This window comes from Myripristis murdjan, chromosome 21 (assembly GCF_902150065.1).
Source record: "Myripristis murdjan chromosome 21, fMyrMur1.1, whole genome shotgun sequence".
Lineage (NCBI taxonomy): Eukaryota > Metazoa > Chordata > Actinopteri > Holocentriformes > Holocentridae > Myripristis > Myripristis murdjan.
Window position 1 is genome coordinate 20,095,685 of NC_044000.1, and position 15,875 is coordinate 20,111,559.

Sequence of the window (15,875 nt, forward strand, 5' to 3'; positions counted from 1 at the left end):
GGCATCATTTACTTACTGGAATGTAACCTCTTTAAACTGTGGCACTGCACTTGCTGTCAGTGAAAAGACATCTTTGTATAAACACTGAAATAGATAAGACTGTCTAGGAAACATCCTTTGAATTAGGTGTTAGGATGTTGAAATTCTTTCATAAGCACAGGCAAAAGCTGTTTTATATGTGATACTGAACAGACAGTCGGCTTGTCAACAGTTTGCTGTCCCTGTGGGCGTGAGGAGTCTTGTGGTCTTGTAACATGCATGTACTGCGTATATATGGCAGTCCACAAGGATGTGACACATATGCACTTTCTCCTGTTTCTCATGCTCTTTCTCTCTCTCCCCCCTGTCTCACTGCCTCTCAGGTGAGTGACCCAACATGACTGAGCGCTACGACTGCCACTACTGCAAGGAGTCCCTGTTTGGGAAGAAGTATGTCCTCAGGGAGGAAAACCCATACTGTGTGAAATGTTATGAGAGCCTTTACTCCAACACCTGTGAGGACTGCAAAAAGTCCATTGGCTGCAACACCAGGGTAGGAGATGTCCCACATAAGCTTTGTCTCTCTGTCCTGACCTGGGCATTAAACAGCATCAAATTCAGCCTTGCTCTAATTGTCCCTTTGATGCTCTTGTAGGATCTGTCCTACAAGGACCGTCACTGGCATGAGGACTGTTTCCAGTGCTTCCAGTGCAAGCGCACACTGGTGGATAAGCCCTTCTCCACCAAGGACGAGCAGCTGCTCTGCACTGAGTGCTATTCCAATGAGTATTCCTCCAAGTGTCATGACTGCAAGAAAACCATCATGCCAGGTGGGAAGAGACACGCTACATCAAAACAACATGTGCAAGAAAACAATTTTGGATTTATACTAAACGGTTTCCCCGAACCTAATATGATATTCAGTTAATATGGATTTGGTTAAACAAAATACTTAAATGAATTAACAACAAAGCTATCTAAAAATCCTCAGTTCAACAGTTAATATTACATTTTCTAGTAAAAATTAAATGTCAGTACAAAATATCCTTGCTTCGCCAACTAAATATAGCAGTCAATGTGAACTAGATTAAAACAAATAAAGTAAATTTCACAAGACATGTTATCTATTAGTTCAACTGTGACACTTTATATGGTGCTGAGGATATTATCCAATGAGGCTGGACAGAAATATATTTATAGACACATGGGTTGTTTACCCACGAGTGAAGTATTGAACTTAATGCGCATATACACAGATGCCCTGTACATAGATAAGATACATTTATGTTCTGTTATGTACATGCTTATATCACATCCTATGTATGTATACTATATATACAGTATGGACTCTTCATGAGATACAGATATCAACAGGGCTTTATATAGCTATACATGATACATAAAAAGGGACAGCTTCTTATTTGTCAAAGGTGAATATGATGGGTACATCCTGGAGTGTTTAGCATTAGAAGACTGTGTGGTGAGCTGCTCATAACCGTTTAAGTGCGTGCACGCTGCATGAGCAGTAGCATTGCGCTTATTGTCTCTCACTGAATTCCAGAAAGTATTAAGGAAAATGGCACCTCTTTCTCTGAGGGTTCTGATGCTGGCCATTGATGGGTATCACATATTTAACTTGTTTATCTGGAGGACAAAGCCTTTAAGGTTTGGAAAAATGACATCAGGCTAATGTGGTGACTTTCTGGACAAAGAGAAGGCAGAAAAACATCAGTTGAGGATGATACAAATCCAAAGACAGTTGGGTTAATTTATTGAAAACATTAAAAACAAATTCTGTTCCCATGATAAGCTTTAGAAAAACAAAACATAGCTTGACTGTGGCAAGAAATAATTTGATGCTATGATAACTATCAGAATACACTTTGTAGTCCAAATGGATTTCAAAATTGTGACAAAGTCTCCAGTGTTTGGGAAGTCACAGGACTGTCAGCTGGCTAACCAAACAGAAGTACAAAAGGGGGGAGAAGCTGAAGATTGGGTTCGGGTCACATGGAGATCCATCCTGGCTCAGTCAGGTTTTCCAGACCTTGACTTGTCCTGAACGCACCAAATATACTGATTGTTTCTAGGTGAGCTGTAGTTAAGCAGATTAGGAAAAGCCAGCCTGCCCAGGTTGTTCAGGTTTCTACAGGTACTATAGGAATAAAAGGAGGTCATCAGCATACAGGGACTTTGTGGGCTACTGTTCCTTAAATTATTACTCCAAAGAATAATCAAGTTTAGCGCTACACTGAAATTCATGACTATGATTTGAGAAGGGATATCATCTGGGGTTTCGAATATTGTAACATTGTTATATGGTATAGCTGTTGTCTTCTCCTGGTTTTGGCTTCTGTGGACAAAAAGTTGTTGCCATTCATGATTTTTCTCCAACCAATTTCATAAACTAATGTGGATAACTTTATTGCTGTCATGAAATACTCTGCAGGTTAATTTTAATATTGTAGTGGAATGAATGGAAACCAATGGCTGGATAAAAGTTAAGGAAATCATATCAGAGTCCTAATATACTGCTTACTTCAAGAAAAGATTAGCAGAAAGATGAAGTACATACATTTTGTAGATATTATGCTAAGCATGCAAAATCAGTGGTATGATCCTGTGGTAAGACTGCATTACAGTAAACATCCTGGGCAGCCCTGCCTCATTACTCTGTAGCTTGAACATATGTCACCAGTGTTTGCAGAGGCTACTACAAAAATATATGGTAGTGTCATCTAAAACATTAAATCAGAACCAAATTAAATCTTTGTAGACCTTATAAGGTTAACCCAATTTCATGTTGTTAAATGGTTCCTAGGTTTCTAAGGATTTTTCCCAGTACAGTGTTCAAAGCCAAATCTAAGACCCTGGCCCAGGCACACATGCCATATGAAACCATAAATGGCTCTATATAGAGCAACTGAACATAAAAAAAAAAAAAAAAAAAAAATCCATCAGCAAGAACATGGCTGTTATAGCATTATGATGAACCCCCTGGTTGTTCTAGAGACTGAGAACTACTAAAGAACAAAATCTATATAAACCATGTAATCGTTTTAGAAATGGCTTATGCTCATTGAAATAGTACTGGTGGCCCATTTAAAAGTTAATCTGGTTCTTCAAATGGTAGTCATTTTCCAATTACACCACCTCTCTTTAAATAAGCCTATACCCATAAATAAAACCCAAACATGTTACTTGAAGCATATATTGTCTCTTCAATATTCATGCCCATATTTATGATTTCTATATCTGAGTTGTTCCCCACACCCTCCTTTCTCTAACTCCCTGTTTTTCCCCTGTTGCCAAAAAGGCTCCAGGAAGATGGAGCACAAGGGGAACAGCTGGCACGAGACTTGCTTCACCTGCCACAGGTGCCAGCAGCCCATTGGTACCAAGAGCTTTATCCCTAAGGACAACCATAACTTCTGTGTGCCCTGCTATGAGAAGCAATTTGCCATGCAGTGTGTGCACTGCAAGAAGGTAGGAGGTGCCATTATTCACATTAAGAATTCAAATGAAAAAATAACAGTATGCTGCACCGTGAAATTACATGAATTGCAAGGCATACAGATGGAAAAAGACATATTCCTGTATATCAGAGATGTGTACATGTTGGTCTTTCATTCGCTCTCATTAGCCCATCACCACTGGTGGGGTGACCTACCGTGAGCAGCCCTGGCACAAGGACTGCTTCCTGTGCACTAGCTGCAAGCAGCAGCTGTCTGGCCAGCGATTTACCTCTAGGGATGACTTTGCCTATTGTCTCAACTGCTTCTGCAACCTGTATGCCAAGAAATGTGCCTCCTGCACCACCCCCATCAGCGGTAACGACCAAATCACCTGTCTGCCTGACTTTAAAGACAATTTTTGTGAAGTTGCACCCCTGTTCTCTTAACCTGGTCTTGATTTGCACTTGCAGGTCTTGGAGGCAGCAAGTACATCTCCTTTGAGGAGCGCCAGTGGCACAACGACTGTTTCAACTGCAAGAAGTGCTCTATGTCTCTGGTTGGCCGTGGCTTCCTCACTGAGCGTGATGACATCCTGTGCCCAGAGTGTGGCAAGGACATCTAATTTAGTGTGAGGGATGATGGATTTCTCTGATTGTACGGCCATGTAACGACCAACGAAAAACAAAAATCTATCTGAGCACAGAGCGTAGCTTCGTTACTACCAGGCATGGCTATCAATGTACAGTATTATCTGATGACATGGATTATGAAATACAAAGTACAAAAACTAACAACGTTATCTGAATTTAAGAAGCTGTGTTTCTAAACAGAGGTTCACACACACACAAAAAAAAATGTGACCACTAATAAAATAACTGCTGGCATGAAAGTAAAGCACATCAGCTCTCTTAAAGCCTTTGCTCACAAAATACTATCATGTTTGCTGGAACGATGGTATCCATTTTAAAATATTAATTAACAGGTAGCCTTTTTTTTTCTAAACTGGATGTGGCGTTTGGAGGTAAACTACCTACAATATGCAGACTATCAACTTTCAAGTGTGATAGATTTTACTGCCACTCTGCATGCATTAGCTTGATATTGTAATGCTCCGTTTGATTTTTTTTTTTTTTTTTTTTTTTGCATGAGTGCTGCAATAAAAAAATGAAATACAAATATGAATTGTGAATGTATAAAAAATATATATTTACTCTTAGAAAGTCTATCGGGAGGTGTGCCTTAACTAAGATTTTAAAAAATAAATAAATAAAAAAATAAATAAAATTAATTTAAAGATTTGTCACAGAAATTAAATATGAGCCAAAAACACACAATGATCGATTTACTGGTCTCAACAGTTCATTTCTAAGCTACAAATACACACAAAGGTAGAAAAGGAAAGTGCATAACAAAAACCTCATTTCCTTTTATTATTGATTCTACAATAAAATTCAGTTCCCATAAGTGAATAACAATAGAGGCATATCAGTAATTGGTAAGATATTCTGGCATTTTAATCAAACAATCATGATTTTTTGTATTCAGATTAAGACTTTATTTAAAAAAAAAAAAAGAAACAAGCAGTAAAAATTTGACATTGGATTGGACATTAGATTCAAAAGACCTAGTAAATCTTGCTCCTATGCGAGTCACTTGATGAAAGTGTCAACTCTGTCAACATCAGACATTTTCAAAGACATTGCCTGCAAAGTCTTTTCATCTAAAATCCAAATAAAAAAACAATTCAAAAAGACGGTTGCCTTTATTTACTTGGTGTTCTTTACACGCTGATGAATGCATAAAAGTGATGTTTAAATACATTAATGTCTTCATGTCCATCTGGTGTCCAAATGGATGTCCCAACTGCATAAAAGTCACTCCAGTTCTATTTTATATACAGCATTCATCACTACACTACACCAGCAGCCAAATCCCTGGCCAATTTACACACAGCATAACTTTGTTTAACCAGTAACAATTCAAAATGTGAAATATGCACACACACACACATTCTGAAAAGCTAATCCAGTCTAGGCTGTGATTTATATTCCTTAATCTGTACGTACCAACCAGGGAATTCTAAGTGTTACACACGATGAATAAAATACTCTGTGTTTGCAGCGCCATCTTTTGCTCATGATGCCTGTTTGGTACACTGGCCACTCTGGATGTCTGAGGTCCAGACAACTGAGATTATACATTATCAGTTTCACAAAAAGATTTGCCCATTCAAGAGAAAAGATTTCCATTTTTAACACCATGTATCATAATAAATAAAATCCTGGCTAAGAAACTCTTCACCCTCTGATATGATGACCCAGTGCTGGAGGGCTGCTCGTATCGGAACCATTTCTTTTCAAAGACAGAAAAAGAGAGAGGGGGAGGGGGAGATCTAAAAAACAAACATCCTCTGCCTCCTATTTCCTCCAGAGTGTGTCCATGTATGAGACCTGAAAGGAGCTGCTGATTGTTGGCGGTAAGGGCACTTGAGGGTGTGGGAAGTAACAAGGAAGCTCATTCCTCCAGAATCAGATTGCAGCCGACCGACCGTCTTCTGTGCACAACCCTATTCTGTCAGTGCAGTTTTTGCTCTCGGATTAGAAAGAGGGCTGTAACATGGGTGAGAGAAACACAGCTAAAAGGGTTTCCACCTCTTATTTTTTTTTAATGCAATGAGCAGGAAAACGTCTGTGAATAGGAAAGCGAAGATAACAGGTAACATCAATCAGTGTGTAGTGAAGTCTCGGGGGTGCAGCGATCTGCCCTCCTGAGCCTGGGTTCTCATCAGGTCTATATGGACACGGTTCAGATGTCAGGGCCACGTGACATGCTGGATCTTTTTCTTCACCTCTGGAGACTTCAGTCCATCCTGGAGAAATGGAAAGGAAAGTACCAACAGTTATTACAAGGTTCTAATCTATAGAAACACATGCAACGTGATAGCAGCAATTGTGCATGTTTTCTTTGTTTCACACACTGAATCTGAAGGGATCCAACATACCGAGCTGTTTGCTTCTCGTTTGAGGTTCGGCATCTGATTGCTGCTGACGTGGGAGGATGACGAAGAGGAAGGTGTGGTGCCGGACAACTTCCGGATGGGATTGGACAGGTTTGTGGCTGGAGGAGGTTTTAACCGGTCAGTGATCCCCGTTGACACCGTGGTTGCCTCCGGTTTCCTCACTTTCAGTGGGGCAGAGTGAGAGGAGCTGCCATCAAACACGATCAGGGGTCTCTTCCTTATGTGGTCATTGCTGGAGCTGGAAAATAACCACACCATAATGACACGCAGAATGAAATAAAACAGTGAGATATCCAACTCGACACCTGAAAATAGGCAATCACTGGGACTATTATGACCCTATATGAGGATATAGTCGAGAAAATGCTCACAATGCATACTTCAGGGTGTATGTGATCTGTTAATGCCATCATCATGCAGAAGTATTTTGGCCATGGTTTTATTCAGCAGTCAAAATTCCCTTTTAGTATGCTAAGAACATTCATTATGTAGTAATAATAATAAAAAAAAAATACTGTTCAAAAGCTGAGGCACAGTTGTGCTCATATAGTCTCTCGTAAAGTTCACCTGTGGCTGAGTGGAAAGCACTCTCTTCACAGACAAGATGAGGTGAACGGTGCTGCCTTTAAAAGCGAAATCCTATAGCACAACTCGTGTGTTATATTTAAGATGCTGGATATCTTGATTTGGTTTCTGGTGCCTCTCCAAAAAACTAAGAGGATGATTCTCTTAATGATACCAAATCCTTGAGATGCTCTATCCATTCATACATTCATTCATTCATTCATTCATTCATTCGGTTTCCAGACTGTTGGTCCAAATTAGGGTTGTGAGGTGCTGGAGTCTGTCCCGGCGCTCACTGGGCAGAAGGCGGAGGAACACCTGGGACAGGTTGCCAGTCCATGGCAGGGCACACACACACAGACAAACACATTCACACCTGGGGGAAATTCTGTATCTGCAATTCACCTGTGCCGCCGTGCTGCCTGCCAGCAAAAACTAAATGCATGTTGTGTTCTGCAGCCATTCACACTAAACTACATTTAGACATAAATAGCTGTCCATAAAGTCAGCTCACTGCCCACAGAGAAGCCGGCCCACCACGTTTTGACTTTTGGAAAGGAAATCAGACCCCAGCCTGATTCACCTCTGTGTTTCATAGCTGACATACTGATCCAGCGGTCTAAACACACTGATGTAAATGAAGTCTTAAATGGACGATATGTAACTGTGTCTGTATTTGTGTGAATTCATGAGTGTTTCAGCTTCCAGACGCTACAACCGAGCCTCCATGTGATGTACTGCACTCTCAGTTACAGTTTGGTGTACCTGTCTGGTGCGTGCTGTCTGCCTCTGGTCCTCTCCACCCTCCTGCCCCAGCGGCTGTCGGGTAAAGTCCTCTGCGGGAGCGGCATCACATGCCGCAGGTAGAGCTCTGTCAGCCGGTCCCGGCTCTCACAGCCTCTGGTGCTGATCTTTTTCTGAACCAGACACAAGGTGCGATTAGCTGCATGGTGCGGACAGCTAACTAACACTCAACATCAGTGACTGCAAATGGACCAGATCATGTTGGATGAAGCGTTTCACGGTCAATCTCTCATATCCCATTGGTTAGCCGGTGAGCTAACCTTAGCGTCATGTTGCTTTAGCGCCACATTAATGGACGTTTTTCCAAGTTTTAGTGTCGAAACGCCGCTTACCTCGCTCAGGAGCAGCTGCATGAAGTCTTCAGACAGGAGCTCGGGGTGCAGTAAGAGATCCGTGTCTGAGCAACTTTTGTTTTTCCCTTCTCGTTCCGTGGAGCTCGCCATGTTTGAATCGTAGCCACTCCCATCATGCCTTGCGTTATAACGTCACACACCCCTCAACACAAACACAGCCTCTTTAATAAACAACAACAACAGGCTGGCCAGACAACAGCGGCTCTCAGGTTTGGTGCACAATTTTTTCATATATACAGTTACATATCATCCATTTAAGACTTCATTTACATCAGTGTGTTTAGACCGCTGGATCAGTATGTCAGCTCTGAAACACAGAGGTGAATCAGGCTGGGGTCTGATTTCCTTTCCAAAAGTCAAAACGTGGTGGGCCGGCTTCTCTGTGGGCAGTGAGCTGACTTTATGGACAGCTATTTATGTCTAAATGTAGTTTTGTGTGAACGGCTGCAGATTACAACATGCATTTAGTTTTTGCTTTCACACAGATAGATATATATTAATAAAAAAATATATATATAAAAATAAATATATATTTATATAAAAATATAAAAATAAATTCACAGCGCCACCTCACTATAAACCCTTAATGAGAGAAATGCTCTGATGTCCATCTTACCTCGCTGAGTCCAGGTGAACTCTTTCAATCAAAAGTAGAGCATGATCTTTTTCGTACCCAACGCTGCCACAGAAATTAATATGAAGGGGCTGTAGGCCGCTGAGGTAGGTTTTGTCCATGCACCAACACACTTTATGCAAAAACAGAAATGTGAGTGGAAAACCATTTGACATTTACTTTTAGTTGTTACTTTCCTTTATAATAATAATAATAATAATTATTGTTATTGTTATTGTTATTATTATTATTATTATTATTAGTAGTAGTAGTAGTAGTAGTAGTAGTAGTAGTAGCAGTAGTAGTAATAGTAGTAGTAGTGGTGGTGGTAATTTCAGCAGTTAGATATGATGTGAAACATGGAGGTCAGCTGTAGGAGGCCCTGAACCAATGGGCCCAAATCAAGTCCCTCTGCTGCCCTCTGCTGGGCAGCTGCAAGACAACTTGAAAGTCCCACCATCTCAATGTACTGGGAATGAATGTTTGTTATAGTCAAGGTAACAGTGTATTAATAATTAAACAGTATTTGAACTGAACTGAATGGGGCTGAAGCTGTCCTGTAAAAATGTGTCCTTCCCTGTGTTGCTGCCTCAACTTTGGCCCTAAAGGTTTAAATGATGTGACAAGATTAATATCCTGTATTTCCAACAAGCACAGATTTCTAAAACCCAAGTAAAAGCATTTTCTGATATCAGGGCATAACACGTGATGGAGGGTTGATGACGTGTATATTTCCTATAGTAATATTTACAGACACAGGCACACAAACACACAATGAGCAAAAGGAACCTGATTATTTAGTAGGAAAAAAAATCCTAGGATGGCTCAGTGGATGCAGTGATCAAAATAGTCAAACTTATTAAGTCACGTGCCAGTAACCATAAATAATCTAATTTATTAGAAGTGATGACGTCTTGGCAATTAAAGGCCTTGTTGCACACAAAGAGAAGTTAAGTGATTCGTTTAGGGCGGTGATGTGAGGTAGCAGAAAGCATGAGACCTGAATTAATGCCGAGCAGAGCCGCGGGTCACATGGCAGGAGCAGAGGGCCATTTCTGGATCAAATGTTTGTCTTCATTCTTCTGTGTTGTACAAAGTTAACTAGTGTATGCTTTTTTTTTTTTTTTTTTTTTTAATAGTTCTAACCCAGAACACTGGCTTGTTATTTATGTTTATCTGCCAGGGCAATTGGGTAGCTTTACATTAACATGTCATTTGTTAATTTATTTTATTGCCTCCTTTTATCATTTTTTAAATTATAGCTTGAAATTAAAAATGCCATTCACATTGCATTGGACCTTTATGCAAAATTCTCTCTTATACTGTAGAGTCTAGTTTTTTTTTTTTTAACTTGTGATGAAAGCAAGTTCCCATGCCTGGCAGTGGCCCAGATATGCACTGTAAATTGAAAATAGATATTTTTTGATGTTTGATTCTGTTTCAGGTGGATTTTCTTCTTTATATAACAATAAAACATAAATACTAGTTATTTGGTTTAATGCCAAGTACAATTGAGATCATGTGAAATACACTCCTCCTAAAAAGAGAATCATTTTAGGGGAAGTTAATTTGTGTTGAATCCTCCTACACCTTCAGTGGTGTGAGACAGAAGGAAAAATGTGTTCAGTGGTTATATTTGCACCATCTAAGATCCAAGATGTGTGTTTCAAATACACGTGATACACTGTGTAAATAAGACAGCTTCAGAGTTGCTATAAGGTTTATTTTTTTTCCTTTGAAAGGGAGCCAGGCTAACGACTCCCATAGTCTTCAAGTCTTTATGCTAAGCTAACACAAAATGCTACCCGTAGGAGCCAGAACACCAGATGTACAGAGGTGAAAATAGTATCTGAAATGTCTTGTTTCAGTCTGAGTAAGTTAAGAAAAGGGTATTTTGTCCAAAACATTGGAGTATTCCTTTAGAATTTCCCTTAAATGCTAACTCACTACTATGCATTTAATTTTTTCATTCACTGTGGGCCTATTCCTCGGAGAGTGGCAGCTAATAGTCAAAGAGCAATATTTATGTGGGCTCACCTTTAAATTGGAATAGCTGTTCTTGACATTATGCCATCCACAGACAGCAGAGGAGCTGCTGCGTGTTGTTTTCTACAGGGACGGGGATACATATTCATTCATAATCAATCAATATAAGTCTTTAGTATCCCAGCAACACAGCAACTTAACAATATTGTAGAAGACCTTCATCATACAATATGTAGAAGAACAGAATGTGAATATACTGTGCATCCAAGCATAATATATTCAACCCACCCAACCTCATTTTTTATTTGAATGATGTGGTGTGAACACTGATGAGTTGAAATAATGTATTAATTAATGTGCATGCTCACAGCTCGCCCACTCACACACATTCAGTCCCTTGGTCCTTCATTCACTCTTTAAAAGAAACGGTTTCATGTCTCGTAACAGTTTTCTCCATCAATTTCATTCAAAGCTGTTTAAAAGCAAACCATTCTTTTAATACTTAGACTCTCTTCTGAAAGACAAAGAACATTATTGAAAAGGGAACCATGAATGTACATTTATGCCATCCCCGTTACTCTCTTACAAGAATTTTGTGGAATTAATTAGGCAAATGACAAGTTACTTGTGCCTGGAAAACAGAGGGAGAGAATCATCTTTGGTCATTGACTGCACAACACCACTTACTTCCCAGAGATGCAAATTATAGGATGAGAGATTGAAAATCTGTGTCTAGAATATGAATAAGCAGAAGAACATTCAGGGAACAGATTAGGGACAAGTGATAAAACAGAGAAACAAACTGACAGTGACTGATGCAAAATATTTAAATGGCAGTAACTTTGACAGGCTACTAAGCCCATCAAGCCATTGACTATTACTACTGTCTACATAATGGCAAAGATGATCCCTTTACACTTGAGGACTACATATTATATGCTTTTTTTCCAGGTGAATATCAGTAGGTAGTCACAGTTAACCGTCTGATTGCTTTTTTGAGAAAATAAGGGTAAAAAAAACAGTTGATATTGGGCTGCTGGTTTATGCATCTACCAGATTTCCCAGCTTTGGGTTCCCCTCCTCACACAGCTGACTGGGTCTCGCTGCACACGTAGATGTTGCTGGGTCTCACCCTCCTGCGGCTCCTGCCCGGCACCCTGGGACACAATCTGCAGCTCTTGGGTATGAACTCCTGGCAGGCCTCCCTAAACTTCCTGATCCTCCAGCAGTAGATAACAGGGTTGAAGACAGTCTTCAGGTAGCTGAGCCACAGAGCGCCCACGCTGACCGGGTAGAAAGCCGGGCTGTAGTAGAACTGCCGGCTGAACACGGCCAGCAGGCTGACAACCGTGTGAGGCAACCAGCACACTGAGAAGCCGATAAAGAGGATGAGGATGGTAGTGAAGGCTCGCGTCTTGAAGCTCATGTCCACATTGACCTGAGGGGGCCGCTGCAGCCCGGTGAGGCCCAGTTTACTGACTTGGTTGAGGGCCGGCAGGCAGGAATGCTCACTGGTGTGGTTGTGGATGCGCAGGGCGTTGCGGCGCACCGTGTTGAGTATACACAAGTAGGAGTAGAGCATGACACCAAATGGTACGAAGAACACTGCCACTGCCAGCAGCACCGTGTAGCCACGATCTGCCAGAGATTCACTGTATCCCAGCACACACTGTGGCGCCCAGGCACCCCCAATACCGGCTGCACCCGCCCGCCAGCCGACTACAGAGGGCAGGGACACACACAGACTCAGCACCCATGAAGCTGCAATCAGCAGTTTGGCCCTGTGAGGGGTCAGCTTGTCCTGCCGCTGCACGATGATGAGGAACCGGTCCACGCTGATTATGAGCAGGATGGACACACCCTCCAGCACAAACAGCCAATACAGCATGATGGACGCACGGCAGAATCCACTTCCGAAGCGCCAGTCAGCAGTCGCCACAGTGACAGCCGTAAATGGCATGCAGAGCAGGGAGAGCATGATGTCTGAAAAGGCCAACGTGGCGAGAAGGAGGTTGATGGCAGAACGCATGGCAGGTTTCTGGTAAACAATCAGGCATACGATTGCGTTGCCAAGGAAACCAATAGTAATCATGAAGATCATTATAGCTGCCAGAGTCACACGCAGAGTGACTGACATGACAGGAGCTCCTGATGGGAGACTCTCCGCCACATTGTCTGGCTCCATGAAGTCACAGCCCTCCAGCAGGCTCTCATTACAAAACGCCATCGCAGCTATTATCAGCCAATGTCAGTCCAAAAGAAGATATATATGTTTGATTATCGTTGTGGCTTATTTTATTTTTTAAGTCTCTTCCATCAGTTGGTCATCCATAGCAAAATCTAGGACAGAAATAGAAGAACATACAAATCAGGAACATACATAAGAGGTATTTTCAAAAATTGTCTCTTGAACAGACAAATACATTTTGGTATTAGAAGGAAATTAACATGACAACAAGTTATTCTCTGTCTTCTGAGAAACTATGCAGTAAACACAGCATATACAGAGACAGTGGCTGTATAGATAGGATTTGTCATTTAACAGTCAGAAGGGTTCAGCTGCTTTGCAAGCTATTTCTCAGTGCCAATTGTGAATTTGAATCAGTAAGAGGAATGACGTCTCTGTGATGCTGAAGGATGGTTATATAAACCACAGGACCAACCTACTTAAAAGCCACATTCACACAGCATGAGAGACACGGCCGCAGATGGAAGAGGACGTGATCTAATGCTGTACACCGGCTTGAATGAGGTTGATGATTAACAGCCTTGAACAGCCGAGGTGTAAAGGTTCACATGGGGCACATACATAAACATTTGCAACCCAACTCTATGCAAACACACACACACACACACACACACACACACACACACACACACACACACACACACACACACACACACAGAAACACTCTAAATTCTGCAAACTGCTCACACACCCATGATAGAGTTGTCTGTCCTCTGTTTACTTAGCAGAGTCTCATCCATGGATGGTGCCTCAGATCTTGATGCAACCCAGATGAAAGTGAGAGGCATCCTCAGGACTCACACAGGACACCTCTGTTGCTATGGTATCCACCTCTTGTAGCGTTCCTAGTGGCAGGATGGCGCTTGTGCATATTTGTTTGTATGTGCTCGGGGTGTTCTGGTGTTCAGGTCTCAGTCACAGTCTTCCAGGTGGACGAGAAGCTGGAGGAGAAGGGATAAGGTTCACAATCTGACTGGTCCACTGTATTTGATACCCTGTGAACATACTATCACTTGGGATCAACAAAGTCACTGATTGTACTGTGATACTGGTCATACACAGAGGCAGAGGATGCCTGAATGCTCTGGAGATGGAGCATAGCTATTGCAGTGGTTTTCTTTTCCAATATTCAAAATCAGACATAAATCATCAGTGATTAAAAAAAAAAGCTTAGAAAAGATCAGTAAGACTGAATTAACAGCAAAATAAATGATAATATTATCCAAATCTTACATGTTGTGTTATCTGATTATTATTGGTTCCACCAAACTAGAATAAGAAAACAATCCACTGAGCGACTGTAGATTCTTAAGCAAACCCTTGCATAGGCTACTGCATAGTGTTACTGGTTGTTGCCGTGGCAACAAGGTCACCAGTTCCATGGCAACAAGCAACCCCCACTCTCATCTCCTGTGCAAGTGTCTGTGACAAAATATTTTCTGTATCAGAGGGTCTTGTTCAACTTAGGATGAAAACGTCCAGTCAGTGAGAGTTAATAACTTCACACTTTCATGGGCAAAATGACTCACTGTGAAAAACACACACAGGTCACAATTACATTAAGGTGTCCTTTCACCTTGAACATTGCCTTGGAACAATAATCAGCCCCATCTAAGGGCACACATTAAGACACAACAAATGGAGAAAATTAATAGAAAAAAAACTATTACAGAGAGATAACAGGAAAAACAGAGACAGAAAGACAGAGTTGGCAATGTGAAAACACCAGAATTGTGTATGGCAGGTGAATTTGAGTCTATATATTACAGCGCCACAGGAGAACTGATGTAAAAAAAAAAAAAAAAAAAAAAAAAAAAAAAAAAAAAACACCTTTCCTTGTCGCCTTTTCTTTCAAAATGAACAAATGCAAATTATGTCAAACATGCTAATGAGCTGGCTTGCCTTATAGGATCCCTCTAACCAAGCTGCTTATTGCAGCAGGAACACAGTGTAACAGTCTACTCAGCTCAGGGTTTCATCCAATGTGAGACTGGCTTTACAGTATCTAAGTATCATAACCATATCAATAAGTACATCTAAACTACCCAAAGCTCATCATATAGCAAGCTTGTGATATAAGCTTTTCGTTTTCTTCGTTTCTATGTGAGATTTGATAACAGAGTGACGATGCTCATATACAGTTGTGCTCATACCACATGATCATGACTTATCTGTAGTACCAGTTCTCACATGTTTACTGACAGTCCAACAACACAGCATCATACAGGACACTTTCACATGAGATTCCCTACAGGCTGTGCATTGACAATTCATTGCATTTGTGCCCAGTGTTGTAAGCCCAATTCATTTTTTTTCCTATACACCAAAACAGATCAAATAGCCACACCATGAGGCCTACATTGGGTACAAACATTGGCTACATGATTATCTGTTTGATTGAGTCTGCCTCCCTCTCCATCCTCCCATCCCATCCTATCCCTCCCTCTCTCTCTCTCTCCCTCTCGTTCTCCTTCTTTCCATCTCCGCCTCACCTCTACAGTAAAATTAAATCCATGCAAATTTTTACACAACCTATCCATGTTACAATTCCTATTCGTACGAGCGATTAATCAGGTCAGATGAGTAGGTGGCACAGTCTCAAGCACCGCCGAGACAGACTGTTGTTCTGGCTGGAGACACCTGAGTGCTGTCGCCTACCTTGGCGGCCGGATGATGACTGAGATTGAGGCTCTCACGCGGCGCGGCTCGTCTCCCGTCGCGCCCATCAGCTCCGGCCGACGCCGACAGTCAGGATAACCGAGGCTATTCCTCCCCTCTGCATGCCACGGCTTTCCTAAAATACCGCACTTTTACCATTTCACTGGTTTATCGATTGGCATCACGCGTGCCCCCT

The 15,875-nt window shown here is 41.4% G+C and overlaps 3 protein-coding genes across 3 annotated transcripts; 1 reads left to right on the forward strand and 2 right to left on the reverse strand.

Moving 5' to 3' along the window:
* Positions 1 to 376: 376 nt before the first annotated feature.
* Positions 377 to 4,310, forward strand: fhl2a (four and a half LIM domains 2a). Its single transcript, XM_030080748.1, has 5 exons — positions 377 to 532; positions 635 to 809; positions 3,296 to 3,465; positions 3,623 to 3,809; positions 3,905 to 4,310. Exons 1-5 carry the CDS (start codon positions 377 to 379, stop codon positions 4,054 to 4,056), a joined length of 840 nt encoding a protein of 279 aa, XP_029936608.1. The 3' UTR covers positions 4,057 to 4,310.
* A 528-nt stretch (positions 4,311 to 4,838) lies between these two features.
* On the reverse strand, positions 4,839 to 8,300 carry c21h2orf49 (chromosome 21 C2orf49 homolog). Its single transcript, XM_030081613.1, has 4 exons — positions 8,154 to 8,300; positions 7,783 to 7,934; positions 6,436 to 6,691; positions 4,839 to 6,303 (listed from the first exon to the last, which is right to left on the reverse strand). Exons 1-4 carry the CDS (start codon positions 8,262 to 8,264, stop codon positions 6,247 to 6,249), a joined length of 576 nt encoding a protein of 191 aa, XP_029937473.1. The 5' UTR covers positions 8,265 to 8,300; the 3' UTR covers positions 4,839 to 6,246.
* Positions 8,301 to 11,350: 3,050 nt separating this feature from the next.
* Positions 11,351 to 13,006, reverse strand: gpr45 (G protein-coupled receptor 45). The gene has a single exon (XM_030081133.1). It carries the CDS (start codon positions 12,998 to 13,000, stop codon positions 11,855 to 11,857), a length of 1,146 nt encoding a protein of 381 aa, XP_029936993.1. The 5' UTR covers positions 13,001 to 13,006; the 3' UTR covers positions 11,351 to 11,854.
* Between the last annotated feature and the right edge of the window lie 2,869 nt (positions 13,007 to 15,875).

Bases quoted from the DNA above. Each gene is read 5' to 3' on its own strand.
- fhl2a (XM_030080748.1), top strand. From the start codon at position 377: ATGACTGAGCGCTACGACTGCCACTACTGCAAGGAGTCCCTGTTTGGG. The intron at 810-3,295 runs GTGGGAAGAGAC...GTTGCCAAAAAG, and splicing joins CAAGAAAACCATCATGCCAG to GCTCCAGGAAGATGGAGCAC. The intron at 3,810-3,904 runs GTAACGACCAAA...TTGCACTTGCAG, and splicing joins CTGCACCACCCCCATCAGCG to GTCTTGGAGGCAGCAAGTAC.
- c21h2orf49 (XM_030081613.1), bottom strand. From the start codon at position 8,264: ATGGCGAGCTCCACGGAACGAGAAGGGAAAAACAAAAGTTGCTCAGAC. The intron at 7,935-8,153 runs GTAAGCGGCGTT...TGTCTGGTTCAG, and splicing joins TGCAGCTGCTCCTGAGCGAG to AAAAAGATCAGCACCAGAGG. The intron at 6,692-7,782 runs GTACACCAAACT...GTTATTTTCCAG, and splicing joins AGACAGCACGCACCAGACAG to CTCCAGCAATGACCACATAA.
- gpr45 (XM_030081133.1), bottom strand. From the start codon at position 13,000: ATGGCGTTTTGTAATGAGAGCCTGCTGGAGGGCTGTGACTTCATGGAG.